A 17,223-nucleotide genomic window follows, 5' to 3' on the forward strand; every position below is an offset into this window, starting at 1 on the left:
CATGTATTGATCAGAGTTGAAGCTGATGTTAGGCTACCTCAGTTTCATTACTCCTGCACCTTTGCATAAGTTTGAAATTGTCTGTAACGAAAGTATTTTTTCATTCTGCATTTATTATGGTTAATATTTAGACCCAGTAAGATTACATCCTCTGAAACATGGTATAAACGGTCAAGCACATCCCAACCAGAAGCAGCAGGCACCACTGTCTATCACTGAACCCTCGAGGGCAAAAGGCCAGTGAGGCAGCCTCAGGCCATCACCTCCTGCACCCCTCTCCGCAGGCACAAAGAGTACCCAGGGTCCCTGTTGTGCAAGGATCCCAAAGGTCCTGGAAGCAAAGGGGCAGGGGGAGGTTCCAACTGACATTTCCCCCAGGAGCCCATTGACAAGAGTCCTGCCCTCCTCTCCACCCCTCAAAGGACTCCCAAATCCTTGGATTGCTCCCTCCTGCCAGGGAAGTCCCAAACTCACGTCATTCTCCGACGTTCCACAGAGGATGCAGGATTTGCACTCTATGCACTGCCACTTGTAGGTCTTGACGGCCTCGGTCATGTTCAGGGTGAACTGCAGGCAGGTCGGGTGACCTGCAAGAAGCAGAAATGGTGGCATGAGGGGCAGTGGACCTGACCTGTCACCCCTTGACACCGCTTTAACCAAAAACACACTGATGCCCAACTTGGAGGGAGGGCAGGGTAGCACAGGCTGGGGAAAAAACAGGGGCCCTACCCACGCCCCTCCCAACCACCTGCAGTTACATCAGATCGAGGCCCAAGAGAGAAATGGCATTAACACTTTTACCAGGGCTAGATGCCATCCAAGTCCTCTTGCCCTAAGAGACACGTCCCCCTGAAGGCGTAACCAGTTGATGAGGACAGAGAGTGGGGATCAGAGAGGAAGAGAAACTGAGGGGTGCACTGCGCCAGGCAGCAGTGTGAAAGGCACCAGCATTTCTTCCCAAGCCCCAGCACCAACCATGGCAGGAGCAACCATGAGAGCTGTTGGGAGCTGGCCCTTCCCACCTGCACGGTTGCTCACACTGCCTCTGGGCACAGGGGAGGATGTCAGAGGGAGCATGTGAGGTTTCCCAGGGCAGAGCTCAGGGGCACTGGGACTGCGCTATCATCTAAAGAATCCATGCCCGTGCCCAGGAGACTCACACGAGTCCACGCTCTGCACAGTAACAGGAACTACAGGGGAGAGTAGCCTGGCAGGCAGCGCAAAGAAGTGCGGCACCATAGCACCACTAGCCCTTGCTCTTCTCCATCCCAAGTATCATGGTAGCCGAACCAACAGCAAATCAGGGAAGGACATTAAGCTGTGACCTTAGAGCCCACAGCCCCGGTGGCCCATCACCCAAGGCTTGGCCTGAAGGGCTGGACTCTGTTTGCAGCCACAGCCCACCCAAGAGAGATGCCAGCACTGAGACAACAGCTATGAGCCAGAGAATGTGAAGACCCTGACCTTCTATTTGGCGGGGAAGAGAAACTTGATGATGTTCCCAGGTTTTGCAGGAATCTGCCCAGAGCACCCGGGGCAAAGCCCATAACTGAGTCTGTCACAAAAGAACCGAGAGCTTTGCCTACTGCTGGGGGCTCACCCTTCTCCAGGGCTCCCAGCTCTGCCCAACCAACCACATAGCTCACTGCATTGTTTTTTTGCACGTAAGGAAACACGCTTCTAAAGAAGGATGGTACAGAGAGAGGACACCAGTTAGAGTTAGTCCCACCCACCACTACCCTCCACAGGTGGACAGGACCCCACATGGTACCACCATCGTTTGGCAAAGCCACATCCCAGCAAGAGGCCCCCCTTTCCTCCCTTCCAAATATTCAGACCTCTGGTTACATTGTGGCCATTTGGGGACATACTGTCTATTCAGCCAACATAAGGATCCTTCTGCTTTGCGGCTTCACAAATGCAAACCCCACTGACTTGCCTCTGAGAGTTAAGAGTGGGGGTGCACATGACTCATCAGTGGGGAGCAGGGGGGACACTTAGCAAGGAACACATGGAAGCATCGAGAGAGGGCAGATCTAAAAGCTTGTCAAGGACCCACCAGGTGCCATCCAACTTAGGAGCTCCCAAGGCTCTGAACTAATAACCCTCTCAAAGTGGCACTGTGACAATGACCCCGACAGAAACGAACCTAGATAAATAACCAGCTGATATCCTTGAAAGCATCTCAAAGATCTGTCTAAGAAGAACATTGGCCAGGGCTGTTCTCTATTCCAATCTCTCAGAGACGATAATGGGGTGGGATTAAGAGAGAAAACACCAGCTTGAGGTTCTGAGTGGTGTGGGCCCTGATGCCCAGGTTCTCACATGGGACACCCTTGGGAAGGCTGAAGGTGAATCCACAGAACAGATACCCATATATGCAAGTCGACTTTGTCCAGGTCTGTGGCCTCAGGCCACATCCCAGCCACAGCCAGCTGGCTTGCGAGCATTGCTCATGAACTTAACAGGCATCCACGGAGCACCCGCTAGCCCAGCCATTGCAGTAGACGGAAAGGATACAGTGGTGAGCAAGGCACCCAAGCCCTTCCAGTCCAGCCAGAGAGAACTCAAATTAATAAGCCATATGCGTATCTATTTACTTACAAACACATCATAGGTTCCATGAAGGAAAATCATAATGAAAACAAACCACGGGGGAACCTCACCTAGTCGGAGATGTCAAGGAAAACTTCGGAGAAAGATCTTGAAAGCTGATACCTGACAGATGAAGAGGGCTTAGCCCGGCTGGTGGGGGTGGGTGGGGGAGGTGCAGCCGCAGAGGTCACTGGGGCCAGATTACAAGGCACCTACAGCACTTTTTTAAGGATTTGGGACTTTCAAACCATTAAAGGGTGTTTTGTGTTTTTTTTTTAAGATTTTATTTATTTGAGAGAGAGAGAGCAGGAGAGAGAGCACAAGCAGGGGGAGCAGCAGAGGGAGAGGGAGAAGCAGACTCCCCGCCAAGCAGGGAGCCCGACACAGGGCTCAATCCCAGGCCTCCGGGATCATGACCTGAGCAGAAGGCAGATGCTTAACTGACCGAGCCACCCAGGCACCCCTCATTAGAGGGTTTTAAGCAAGGCAGTGACTGGATCACACTGTGCTTTAAAGGAGCATTCTTTAGCACGAGAGATCTTTGGGGTGATGAAGCAGTCTGTCCCTTGATGGTGGTGGAGGCTACAAATGTGGTAAGATTGCACAGAGCCACACATACACACACACAAGCACCACGTACGTGTGCTGTATATAAAACCGGTAAACTATGAATAATTGCTTCAATGTCAATTGCCCGGTTTTGAGCGTGTACACAGTTACATAAGATGTTACCATTGGGAGAAACTGAGTGAAGGGCCCATGGGACCTGTCTATAATATATTTTTGTAATTTTCTATGAAGCTATCATCATTTCAAAATAGAAAGTTGAAAAGATATTTTTAAATAAGGAAAGCACAAATAAAGACTTAAATCATCAAAAAGGAAGGTAGGAAGGAAGGAAGAAGTTTCTGTCTAAGAAAAGAATTTGCAGGGGGCAGGGGAAAGGAGAGGTGCAGGAATTGCTGCCAGAAGCCAGTTAGGCTGGTGCAGCTACCAGGAGAGAGACAAGGATCATTAGGCCAAGGTGGAAATTTCAGAATGGTAAAGAAATTATTTATAGGACTTGACCACTGTTTGAAGGTTGAGAGTGTGGGGATAATGAGACATAGTCTCAAGTTTCTGACCTAAGAAACTGGGTGGGTTACAGAGAAACTTCCTCAGTTGAGAAGGAGTATAAAAGGCATAGAGGAAGCAGATGTGGTAGGGGAGAGGGGGTCACTCTGTTTGGGGCATATTGAACTTGCGGAGTTTGGGAGACAGCTGGTGGAAATGTCAAGTGGAGAGTCAAACACAGGGATTTCTAACTCAAAAGAGAGATGTGGGTTGGCCATATAAATTTAGGAGCCATTGCTAAATAGGTGGTCATCGAAACCATGAGAACTAATGAAGCTATCTAAGAAAAGGGAAAAGAGAAGAGAAAGGATAAGGAGAGAAGAAAAGAGAGAGAAAGAGATCTAGGACTGCGCGTAGAGGAGTTCTAGACTCAACTACCTAACAATGAAAGGAAAGAACCAAGAAAGGAAACTGGGAAGGACGGCCAGAGAGGGAGACACAGACTGTGCAAGCACGGGGTCACAGCACCAAAAGAAGAGATTTCAAGGAGAGGGTGGTCAATTGTGTTGACTGCCACAGGTTCTTGAGTTTGTCATTGCTTAATAAAGACCCAGAGTGAGGGAGTGTTGACAGATCAGAGCAAAAGCTGCCCTACTAATAATAACACTCCAGAGTGTCATCTTCCCTAGGAAGGAAGGTCAGCACATTCCAGAGCATGACATGGAATTCAGTAGTCAACTGTGCCTGTGGAGCTGCCTCTGTGGGTAGGGATGGAGGGTGGTATGTGTGCTTTGTGCCAACAACATTCCACAAATATTTATTAAGAGCTAATTCTATGTTCAAGTTCTCTTAGACCACTGAGCCAAGTTCTGAAGACATTTTTTGGGATAGCTTTAGACCAATGAACAGTAGCAAATGGATTCTGGAAACTCCTGTTGAAGTCTCTGAAAAAAAATCCCATAGGCTTTTTCTGTGTTCCCATCTTGAGAAAGTCATCGGCCTCTGGGAAAGACCTTCAAACCCAAAGGAAGGGAACAAAGTTCACACAGCCTCCTCCCAACACCCCCATGTAGAAATAAGATCCGCCTCAGTGCTAGCTGTAGAGCTCCTTCAGCTCAGAACTCAGGCATCACTGAAGTTCAAGAGCAAAGTAGGGGACGCAGCTTCTTAGCTGGGGAGGATGAGGCACAAGACGTTAAGTCACCCAGGCAGCCATTAGCAGGTGCAAAAAATTATGTCCAGAACTATACACTCTGTGTTGCCATAACAGGTTGGCCACCAATTGCCCATCTCCAACAGCTGGAAAAGTCATTTGACAGATAAAACTGTAAGAATACAAATTCTTATCTACCATGGAAATGACTGAAATAATGCACACTGTGGGACAAAGGGAAAAGTTTCTAAAGAAAGTGCTAGTAGCCCATTTCTAAGTTTGACTGCTAAAACACCTTTTTTTTTTAAAGATTTTATTTATTTATTTGACAGAGATAGAGACAGCTAGCGAGAGAGGGAACACAAGCAGAGGGAGTGGGAGAGGAAGAAGCAGGCTCATAGCAGAGGAGCCTGATGTGGGGCTTGAACCCATAATGCCGGGACCATGCCCTGAGCCGAAGGCAGACACTTAACCGCTGTGCCACCCAGGCACCCCTAAAACACCTTATTTTTGCCCAGAACTACTTCCTAAAATCCTTGGAGGTAAGACAGTAGATATAGTCTTCCCAATTCGAGGGTAGAAAAAAAGAGACACACTGCTGTAAAACAATTTATTTATAGTCACTCACTACTTAAAGATTCCTAGCTTAACTCTTTTGTAAAGTTAACTATCAGTCTCTAATGCAGATTTTTTTTCTTATCTCCAGTTTTCTTAAAGCAAGGAATACCTGTATTGCTATTCAACTAGCCCAGTGGAGTGAGGGGGAAACAACCCTTCCCAGGTCTCCCTGGGTGAGATGATTCAACAGGACATTTATAAGATTCCAATTACCAAAATGAATTTAGAAAGTGGTGCAGTGTGCATGATTCATCCCAGCCAGATCATTAGAAACCAAGTCCTTCCTGAGTGTTCCACCAAATTCGTTCTATCAGGAGGCTTCAGTAAATCTTCTGCCTGCTTGTTCAGTCGGCCCTATAGAGACTTGGTGTGAAGATGCATTCCTAATCCAATGCTAACTCCCAAAATTGACCTCAATCCTCCGTAAACGTTGGGGAAAAAATTGAACTCACGGCCACCATGTGCGGGAAACGTAACTTCTGAACAAGACAATAGGAATTTGGCTTGAGGGTGCTCTTTCCGAAGATGGGAAGAAAGAGGAAGCCAGCAGGTGTAAGAAGCCTCTCAGAAAGAAGCCCATCCATGAGGCTGGGGTGAATGATGCTAGAGTCTGCTGAGCTCGGTGAAAGAGAGAAGGCCAGCATCTGAAAGCAGCGACTACTCCCTCACCACCCAAAGAACACATCTCCTATCTTTTCAGAACCCCTGGACCAGAGATGGAGAAGTGCCAGGGACAGCAAACAGGATTTCATGGTATTTGACTGAGAAGGCACATGGATAAATACCCAGGCAAAAACCAGTTTCACACTCAGAGCTGCCTATTCTTACACATGCTTGTGTACAACTGCCCACACACATAGATATTTCCAACCTTTTGGGGACAAAAATATCTAAACAGGCCTTGTTCATTAAGCTCACGTTACAATTGTGACTTAGAAGCTAACGGAAGTCGTTAACCAGTCAATGTCACTCTATAGATATTCAGCACAGTGAGAAAAACACAGTTCATTGTCAACAAACCCTGGGCAAAACTGGACATGCTGCTGTGACATGAGTCTCCTAGATTATGGTCCTTATTAAAAGAGTTTTTTATTTCATCATCACCAATATTTAATTTGGACTAGGCTAAGCCACATTGCTGATTAAATTACAGCTCCAGGAAAAAAAAAATAACCCACAACATTATCTTGCTAGGTATGCGCTGAAAATATAAATAAAACAGATACAAATAACTGTGGAGCTAGCAGAGTCTATTATTTATTCATTGTGAAATTATAAACACCTAATTATGTTTTATTACCTTATTTATCAATGTTGATCTCTTAAAAACTAATTTCTCAGGAAAGAAAAACCTAAATATCCATGATTCCCAGGCAAGTAAGTGCAAAACTCAAATTGTGCTCCTTGATCTGCTGCTTGGTTTATAGAAATTACATTATATAAAATACATAGGATCAATTCCAGTTCAAAATAGCACCAAAAACAAGTCTCCATGGGCATTCATTAAAAAATAATTTGGTTCAAATTTCTAACAGTTCTCTAGATTCATACGCACATAAAATTTCTAATATTTACATATTGCAAAACTATATAAGAAACTTAAGCTGAAAAATTATGCCAAGTGCAGTCAAATTGGAGTCATCCATGCTAAAGAGTAATTTGAGGAGAAAAAAATATTAGTCGTTCACTTCGGGAAGCCTCTCATTCCATCAGATCCATTCATTCTCATTTATTCTCTCTCTCCCTCACTCCTCTCTGTCTCTCTCTGTCTCTGTCTCTCCCTCCCTCTATTCCTTTCCCTCAGTCCTTCTTTCCACCCCTCTCCACTTTGAGACCCAGCTTGTCAGGTGGAGGGAATGAGGCTCTGAGTCATTATACTTCATTTGTAAAGGCGTGAACCAATTCTGAGCAATCAAGAATTCAACCTCTGCACACATATATTATGGCAAGTGTGTTTACCAGGTACTGCTTCTTCACATAGACTCGTTCCCAAGCCCTGCTTTGTAAACCTTCTGCAATGGTCTGCAGATTCAACTCTCATCTGCCCCAGCCTTATTTCTAACGCTAAGACATCCACAAATCGATGATCACAATAGATAGCATCCAGAGGCACCTGCGTGGCTCCCTTTCTTCCTTAACATTTTTAATGTACTTCAAAGAGGACAGAGAAGAGAAAGGGAAAAGACCAAACAAACAAAAATGCATTAAAAATAAATGATGGTGTGAGCCCTAGCTGCCTTCTCCTTGAGCAAACACTTCACTGTACAGCAAATTCAACTCGTCTTCAAGGTCTGCTTATCCTCCTCAAAGCTTCCAAACTCTAGGGCACCCAAGTGCCACGTGGGAGGCAAACCACAGAGACTGTTGCACTGGTCATTATTATCAATAACTGTAGAAAGCACATTTGTGCAAAAGCATTAGGGACACATTTAATGAGCTAAACAGCTAAGGGCTCATGACACCACTCTCAAAGGGTCCTAGAAATCCACCTCCCCCCACTCCCCAAAGTTTTCATGGTCTAGAATGGTCCAAGATATGGTCTCATCTATAAACTTGGCGGCATGTGGTTGATCCTCTTGAAGTGAAATAATGGAATGAGGTAGACTTGACCTGGATTTATATAACTTACCGGACTGGCCCAGCTTAAGGCCAAGGCACAGCACTATAAAGATGTCAAGAACCACAGTAATAATACCAGCATCCCTAATTCATCACAGCAGCTGAGGACCAACAATAATTCATCCATTTACTCATTCCCTTAATAGTATTTGTTGAATAGGTAAATGTGGTACGCACTTTTCTGGGCATTGGGATACAACAATGAGAAAAACCAAACCCTATCCTCATGAGGTAAATACCACAATTTGAGATCTGCTGCAGCACCTGAGTCCCTTGGACAAGTCATTTTGCCTCTTTGAACATTAGTTTTCCAATATATTAAATGAAAGGAAAAAAATCTGCTATCCACAAAACTGTCGCCCTGCCTATGCCACTCATAAACAGTATTTTTAGAGATACCATTAATCCCAAATTGCCCATCTGGCTGGTGGGATAAACAAATCTTCTAAAGTTTGCCAGCTAAAATTTAAAGTGAAAAAAAAAAACTAAGAAGGAAATTAAAATAAGCAGTTAGTACTGCTAGAATTCATGTCAACTTTTCTACTGGACTAGTCCAGTACTAGTCCAATACCATGAAAGAAGGCAAAAGAAATCTAGAAGCCTAAAGCACTTCTCATCAAATTCACCATCTACACCCTTGCAATAAGTTGGACCTATTCAGATGTGTTGTCAATGAATCTGCAAGCAGAGGCCTTGGGAAAGTTTTCATCTGTGAAGAATATTAGATCTGGGTTGAGCAGGACACGTAGTGGGCAGGTATTGCCTGGCAGGCAGTGGAAGAAGAGGGTCACCAACATATATTTGGGAGACAGGACAGGTTGGAGATGTAGATTCAGAAATCATCAGGCGTGGGCGGTAGATGAAGCCTTGGCACTTGGTGAGATACTCAGGGAAAGACCCAGAGTAAAAAATAAAAAGGACCTCGTTGGGAGGAGGGGAAAGGGTAACCATTGGAATGAAGCAACTCAGGTTGACTCGCCTTTCAAGTCTTTAACTGGAATTGAGATTGTAGGCAACCATCTGCTGGTGATGCTTGCTCCACAAGTGTGTGGAGACCAGACTGAATCACTGTCCAGAGCCCAACATCAACAACAGATATGAATCCCTGACATTGGCTGTGCATTTCAGGCCTCTCTGGACATCAGGAACATCCAGGCATGGGCCTTGGCTAAAGGCTCTGGGTTTTCCTTGGAAAAGTGTGCCTGAAGAAGAAACTGTTGCTCAGATTGGAGACCCCGTAATCCCTGTGCTTCCTTCTTGAGGGTTTTGTGGTGTAACTGATGGATAGCTGGTGGAAAAGAGTAGTGATTCATCAACACATGATTACCTGTATCCTCCAGCTGCCAATCTTCCATGAATTGGAAGATGGACTCGTGAGTAGTCTAGGTTCTTGAGTTCTCTGACGACCTTTGAGATGGTATTCTAATTTATTTCTTTCAGAAATATTTCAGAGTTGTACCAAGCCAAAAGGAAAAAGATACTTTCTTGCTTTTTTGTCTTTTCTATGTGAAACTGGGAAGCAATCAGAGAAGTGCCTAGAAGCAGAGGACTGACAGTATGCCTGTGACCCTTTCTTTTACATTTTATTTTAAAATCATTTTTATTCTGTTTTTTAGGGTTCTTCTGGCTGCAGTTTACTTGATTGTGATCAGGTTCTTACCAAAAAATAATTCTTTTTAATTTAACCAAATTCACTGAGCACCTAGTAACTGCTAGGAACTGTACTAAATGATGAAGCTTCAAAGCCAAATGAAACATGGATTCTGCCTTGAGGAGCTCACGTTTAGGGGGTGTGATAGGCAGCCTATAAAACAGCCACCAAAATTTCCCCTCTCCTGGTATTTATAAGCTTGTATAATTCTCTCTCCTTGAGTGTAGGCTGGACTTACTGACTCACCTTTATCAAGCTGAATATGAGAAGTGATGGGATTCCCTCCTAATATGGAGTAATAACAAAACTGTGGCTTGCATCATTGACACCCTCTCATCTTTTCTCACAAACTGCTCTAAGGGAAGCCAGCTGCTGTGTTGTGAGATGCTCTATGGAGAGGTCCATATGGCAACAAATAAATGGCATTCTCAGTCCCATATCCTGGGAGGAAATGAATCCTGCCACAACCATGTGAATGAGCTTGGAATTGGATCCCCTCCCATCGAGCCTTCAGATGAGACCATGGCCCTAAATGACAAGCTGACTGCCACTTCGTGGGAGACCTTAATCCAGAGGCACTCAGCTAAACCACCTAGATTCCTGCCCACAGGAACTATGAGAAAATAAATGTTTATTGTTTTAAGCTGTTAGGTTTTGGGGTAATTTGTTATACAGCAACAGATAAATATTATAGGTCATATTTTTTAAATGACTATAATACCATATACTAAGTGTTATAATGGGGAAAAAATAAAGTGCTTACAGATGGAGAAGCAATAAATAATGGGGGGGGGGCCTTGGGGAAAACCATAAAGAGAAGGTAACATTTGATCCAGGCCTTGGAGGATGAAGATGAGTTTTCTAGGTGGAAAAAAAAGAGAGAAAAGAACATTACAAGGAGAAGAAATATCAGGAAATTTAAGGTGCATAGTCCACTTAAGCAAAACAGAGTGGCTCAAAGAGAGCAGGAGAAAAGGCAAGTGCAAAAGATGATGCTAAAAAGGTTAGGAGAAAGACCATCAAAGGTCCCTTATGCAGGCATGAAGATCTGAATTTGATTCTGTAGGCACTGGGGAAACTTCAGAGTTTTTTTTTTAAAGATTTTATTTATTTATTTGACAGAGAGAGAAAGGGAGAGATAGCGAGAGAGGGAACACAAGCAAGGGGAGTGGGAGAGGGAGAAGCAGTCTTCCCGCTAAGCAGGGAGCCCAAAGCAGGGCTCAACCCCAGGACCCTGGGATCATGACCTGAGCAGAAGGCAGATGCTTAACGACTGAGCTACCCAGGTGCCCCAAATCCTCGGAGATTTTTAAACAAGGACCTGATTTGCTTGTACACATGCTTTGGAGAGATGACTGGTGGTAGGGCAGAGGGTAGATGTAGTAGAGATGGCTAGGGCATGATGACCAGTTACGATATCCATTTATTCTACAAATTTTAATTGAGCACTTATGATGTGCCAGGCACTATGGGAAGCGCTAAGCAATGAGTTACACAGACAAAAGCTCCTACTAATGTGGAGCTTAGGTTCCAGAGTGGGGACACTAGTCCAGAACCAGTCCTATAACTGTGGGGATAGATGTGGGAAACATTGAGAGGTAGAATTGGTCAACAGGACATGATGCCTGCTAGACACAGGCATGAGAAAGAGGGAGGAGTCAAAGATGACACCAAGATTCTCAGATTAGGCCACAGAGTTGGTGGGCCACATCATTAGCTGAGATGGGGATGGTGGGCTTGCAGAGAGTGATATAGATTCAGTTTCAGCACATGGCGTCTGTTGTGCAGATGAAACGTTTGGTGAAGATGTCCAGGTGCCAGTGAGAAAATATGGGTCTATGTTCAGGAGAGAGGACAGGCTGGAGATGTCAATTTAGAAATCATCAGGTGTGGGTAGTAGATAGAGCCTTGGTACTTGGTGAGATACTTCGGGAGAGGGCACAGAGGGAAAAGTAAAAAGGATCTCCTTGGGAGGAGGGGGGAGGGTAACCACTGGAACTGAAGGCATCACAGGGCGTCAAGAAGAGAACCCAGTGAGAAAGACAGAGACAATGTGGTCACTAAAGGGCCAGGAGAGTCTGGAGAGAGCCCTTCATGGCATCCAAAAAAAGGGAAGGTAGGGCCACACCATCAAGTGAGAGAAGAAGTCACATAAGACCTGAATGTTGCCTCGAGCAAGCCATTGGTCATTGAAACTGGATAAAGTGGTCTCTGAGAATAGAGCACCCTGGCGCCTCTCTGGGTGACTGGATGGTTTCAGCATTATAGAGGGAAGAATTCACAAGAAGATTCTCTCAAACATGCTTCTCCTTCTACAGGTTTTGTCCTTCACTCTCAAGCTTGGAAACACCATATGAAGTAGTTTCAGGAATATCTGATTCCATTCACTGATAGCAGGGGTCATTTTTTGATGGAAGTTCCATGGCCAAAGCTAGGCCCTACCAAGATCAGTTTCCGTCTTTGTCCCAGGAGACACATCAAGTCTCTAGAAGCCAGTTTTTTCTCTCTGACCTTGGATTGAAGCTCTTCAGTCCCTGGTTTCAGAGCCCTGCCTGCAAGGCTGGGGCATGTCCTGGTGGAGGCTTCTCTCACAGCCCAGAGTCTGGTCAAGTGCACCTTTATATTCTCTAGAAATGCCCAGATCCAGGAGGGAAGTTGGTGTCACCGGCAGGAGAGAAGCACTGAGTCAGAATGAATGGTGAGGAGAGAGGAGGATGGAAATGATCACCAGGCAGCAATGTTGGTGACTGTGGTGCTTTTTTAAATTACCCACAAATTCTTTGATCCTCCTCTTCTCAAGAGGTGGAGGCTATTCCACAACCATTGAATGTGGGCCAGACTTGACTTATTTTAACAAATAACAGTAAAAGAGGAAGTAACAATATGCTACTTTGGAGTTATAAAAAGACAACTCAGGTTTCCGTTTTGGTCCCTCCCTCCCTCTCCCCAACCTTCCCTGCCTCCCTCCCCCCACCTCACTCTGGATAAAGTCAGCGGCTGCATTAAAGGTGCCCAATGGAAAAGCCCACATGGCAAAGAACTGAGAGTGGCCTCTGGCCAACAACCAGCAGAGAACTGAGGCCCTCAGTCTAACAGCCTGAGATGAATGGAGATGAATGGGGGCCTATAAATGACACGTGAGCAACCCTAGAAGTGACTCCTTCAGCCCCAGTCAAGCCTCGAAATGACTGCAGCCCCATCCAACATCTTGACTCCCACATCATGAAGGAACATGTGCCAAAACCACCCGCTAAGCCATTCCCAGATTCCTGACCCTCAGAAACGATGAGCTAATGTTTGCTGCTCTAAGCTGCTGAGTTTAGGAGTAATTTGTTAAACAGCAAGAGATAAGAAATACACTGGCAAAGGAGGAACAGTACGGGGTTGGGTAGAAAGGCTCTAGAAAGCCAGACATTTGATTGAACTACTGCTTAGGCAGAATCCCAGGCACCGTGAGGCCCAGCACTGAATAATGAAGGCAGAAGTGGGGTTTGGGATTTTATCTCATTTCCTCTCCTCCATGGAGGGCTGTTATTTCTTAAATAAATCTTCTTTAAAAGAGCTAAGAGTGGGAACGAAGATAATTTAAAGGATGATGTAGGGATGACTAAAAAAAGAAATGAATAGGTGTGAAAACTCACAATGCAATGGGAGCACATCCACAGCTTCCTGGGCCCAACCTGTTGGCACAATGTGGGGCCAGAGAACCCTTCTCCACCATACAAGCTGCTGCCTTTGGCCTCTTATCTTGTCCTCTACTCCCTTGTCTCCCCCTCACCCTGCTCCACCCTCCTTCCACCTTCCTAAGTCTACCTCTCACCTCCAACAACCTTTCTATTCAGGTTCTCTGGAACAAGTCTCCCATTTTAGAAAGTCAGGGACTTCCTGGAAGTTCAACAAACTGATATGACCAAAGCAACAACCTACAGCCAGCATTTTGGCCTAAAGAAAGCAGTGCTTGCATAGCTAAATGATCATTATTCCTAATGTTTTCAAGTCATGGTTTCATTTGATGACATTATTGATTTCATTGTTGTGGGGACAGCAATCCCGTGAGGTAGACAGGAAGGATATAAATAGTTCTGATTTACAGGTGAGGAAACTGCAGCTCAGAATGTCTTGGGCAGGCAGCAACCAGTGGAGACCAGGGCTAGTCTAGCATCCACGTCTTCACACGCTAGTCCTCTGGACTCTTTACTTCACCCCAAGGTCTCTCACTATGTGGTGTTCCAAGATGGCTGACCCAAATGCAGCTGCCCAACTCCACTTCAGCTTCTTACTTTGAGCTGTTAAATGTAACAGCATTTCCCCTTTTTATTCACAAGAAGCTTGCTAAGGCACAGTCATGTCGGTTACTGAATTTCTCTGTACCTTGGTTTCCTCCGTTTGTACCACCCAAGGGTGGACTAGCTCTCCCCTAAGGCCTTTTTGGGCCTCAGCGTTCCATATCTTGAGCAAAATCTCTCAGAAAGCCAGGCTTCCTCACATGAGGCAAAGTGTCAAGTCCTTACCATCTTGCAGTGACAAATCCCGGAAATCCCTGGGGAAGAACGGCCCAGGAGTAAGCCAGTCCAGCCCATACAAAGGGGCCCTGCAGGCTGCCAGAAGTAGGCCAGCAGCCTCTGGTGGCATTACTGGGCTTTGGCTCCTAAGAATCTCAACAGAGGTCCCTGACCTCACTAGCTACAGCTCCTCTGCCAGAGGCTAGAGAGGGAAGGAATCATTGCCCTCTTCCGTCCTCACCATCCCACTCAGTCCTGCTGGCCAGTTATTTCCACATGGAGCCGGTTGTCCAAGTCCTCCCTAGAGCTACCCTGAGTGGACTGCCCATCATCAGCTCTCCCAGTGGAGCCTCTGAGAGAAGCACAAAAAGACATCTGGCAACTTGAGCCAATTTCACAACAGGCCCAGACACCTCCATTACACTGTCAAGTCCAGAAAGGACAGGAGTGTTCCTTTTTCACTTTATTTAGGAGAGGCACAAAAGAGCAGACAGAAAGGGCCCCTCTTCTCGCATTCGCCTGACTCTATGGCAGTCATGACGCCTCTAGCCTTTATCCTCCACCCTGAAGCCCCAAAAGAGATTCACCGACTCCTCCCAATCCTCTTCCCTCTTCACCCCCCAATTTCCCTGAGTCACTAGTTCACTTTCCAAATTGAGATGGCAGGAGAATGGAAAGTGAAGATGGTGATGGTGACAGCCAGCCTCCCCTGAAGCCTCCTACCCAAGCCCCTAGAGCCCCCAAGCCCCCTTCAACACTCTCAGCAAGAGGGAAACAAAAATCACACCGAACCAACACTGCTCAAAAGAGAAATATCCTTGGGTTCCATGGGATTACATTAAAACCCAGCACAGTCTGGCCTTGTATGAACTCCTCATTTGCTTCCAGCCTCCAGCACAAAGGCACCACCAACTCCGCACTTATCCTGCATCTTTGGTCACTCAGTCCAGCTCATAGATCATTTTCCACCAGCCAAATTCTCATTCAAGATTAATCTGCCTTTCCTTATAATCAAACAAACATTTATCCAACAAATTCATGAATAAGATTGATCTTGCTGTTTACTTAGAAAGCTGGAAGAGTTGATTTTACATGGGCTTTATTTTTTCCTCCGGATAAATTAGGGAGTTGAGATACTACAAGAGAAAGCAAATCAATGGCTATTTCCAGTTACCAGCATCTGTCTTCAGATTTAATAGAAATGATGCTCTAAGACAAGTAGTTTATCCAGTACAGTAACACCCATCGATGTTAGCGCACCGCAGAAGGAGAGCTTTTCCTGGTTTGTAAATGTAGACCAGAGCCTCACAACTGTTTGAAGACTCACAAAGCCCTTCTGGGTAAGCGGTGGTCAATTCCATTCCATGACCAGGGCAATGAAATGAGTATCTCTGAAATGGCCCTGGTTCACCTGCAGGATAGGTATGAGAGAATTAGGAATACATCAACCAGAAACCTAACCTCCCTTCAGAGATAGCTAAATATGTGGCACCGATGCCACTTTTCCAACCCATACTCATGGCAGACATCACTAATTAATTCAACATTCTCTTCCAGTCCTCATGGCTGAGACCTTCGGATCCTTCTTAACCCAGCACTCCAAGCACCTGTTACCAGTCTGAGTTTTCATATAAAAAGAAAAGAGTTGCTACCTCTGAGCTGGAGGCTGATAAGCTTAATAGGTTAGAAGCCTCCTGTGAGAATTAAGGACTCAAGCCTTAAGAAGTTCACCAAATATTTAACTCCTGTTTCCCTTTCTATGAGTCAGAGACCCTATCCAAACAACTAGGACCACTAACCCAGCAGTGGCCTTGTCTTGTGGTTGGACTAACAGGCGATATTCCCACAGTCACATACCTGTTTTCACAGAAAATGTTCTGAAAGACCCTTTCTAAGAGATTTTTTTTTAAATAGTGGTTAATATTTTTTAAAACTACTCCAGCAGTTATGAGGCATCAACCCACCCCTCCTTAAGTAATCCCTCTGTCTCTCATTGCCTGCAGCGAGAACTAAGCTCCTTAGCATTACAAGCCTCTTTGCTGTCTGGTCACAACCGCCTTTTTTAGATTCATCTTCTTTCATGACCACTGACCCAACTACCCCTACACCCCATGCAACAGCCACACAGAAAAGCACTTGCTGAATTCCTCCCTCTCCCCGACCCTCCCCCCCAAAACCTGCTCTTTTTACACTTCACACTTTTGCACACAAAGGTCTCTCTGTCTTATCCCTCAGGTCCCATTCACAGCCAAACCTGTCAAGCAGATGGTCTACACTCCAGCTACATGAAGCGTGGTGCATGAGCCAGCAGCCTGCGCGTCACCTGGGAGCTTGTTAGAAACGCCCACTCCTGACCTATGAACCGAAATCTGCATGTTAACAAGATCCCCAGGTGACTCCTGTGCACAGTGAATTTTGAGATACACTGCCCTAAATCTACTGCTTCTCCTTCCGGGATACCCACTCAGTCTTCATTCTCTCTAATCTGACCTCCCTCCCCCGCTCTCCACCAAAACAACTCTCATCAAATGAGGGAAACTGTCAATTCACCTATGAATAAAAGCATCAATGAAATGCCACTTCCACCTTTTGCCTGCCCTTAGAACTTCTATTCATCCTTCAAGGCCAGCCTCACTTCTGTAAAGACCAACACAGACAAGGAAACCCAAGTGCCAAGAGGCCGGGGGCACCGCCGGACCACAGTCAGTGCATACTCTCAGCAAACACACTGCCACCTCTGAGTGACATCAGGAAGGATGCCCGTGATCTCCCTCAGAAGGCCCTTGCAGCCACGGTCAGAGGCAGAGCCCCCAGGCTGCAACAGGAATGGCAAGTCTAACGTTCCTTTGTGGCCGAGGCCCCACATGGGCTGATCTAATCAGGTTCCCTTGTTTTGGTTCCCATTTACTGCCGCGTACGCTACCCAATCTCCCAAACCCTCCCCAAGCAGCCCCACCTCTCTCACTCTCCTTGCCTTGAGGAGGGAAGCTCTCCTTTTCCTTTGGAGCACAAGGACCTCAGAGAGTAAATAG

At 45.9% G+C, this 17,223-nt stretch overlaps 1 protein-coding gene across 4 annotated transcripts in view; it reads right to left on the reverse strand.

Annotated features, from left to right (window-relative positions):
- Window positions 1–17,223, reverse strand: part of DPF3 (double PHD fingers 3) — a 286,307-nt gene that overhangs the window by 13,823 nt on the left and 255,261 nt on the right. For all 4 annotated transcript variants that reach the window (XM_034642253.1, XM_034642251.1, XM_034642255.1 and 1 more), the window contains exon 9: window positions 475–587. In XM_034642253.1, the coding sequence (XP_034498144.1) occupies window positions 475–587 (113 nt within the window). The remainder of the gene's footprint in view (window positions 1–474; window positions 588–17,223) is intronic.

Source organism: Ailuropoda melanoleuca, chromosome 14 (genome assembly GCF_002007445.2).
Source record: "Ailuropoda melanoleuca isolate Jingjing chromosome 14, ASM200744v2, whole genome shotgun sequence".
NCBI lineage: Eukaryota > Metazoa > Chordata > Mammalia > Carnivora > Ursidae > Ailuropoda > Ailuropoda melanoleuca.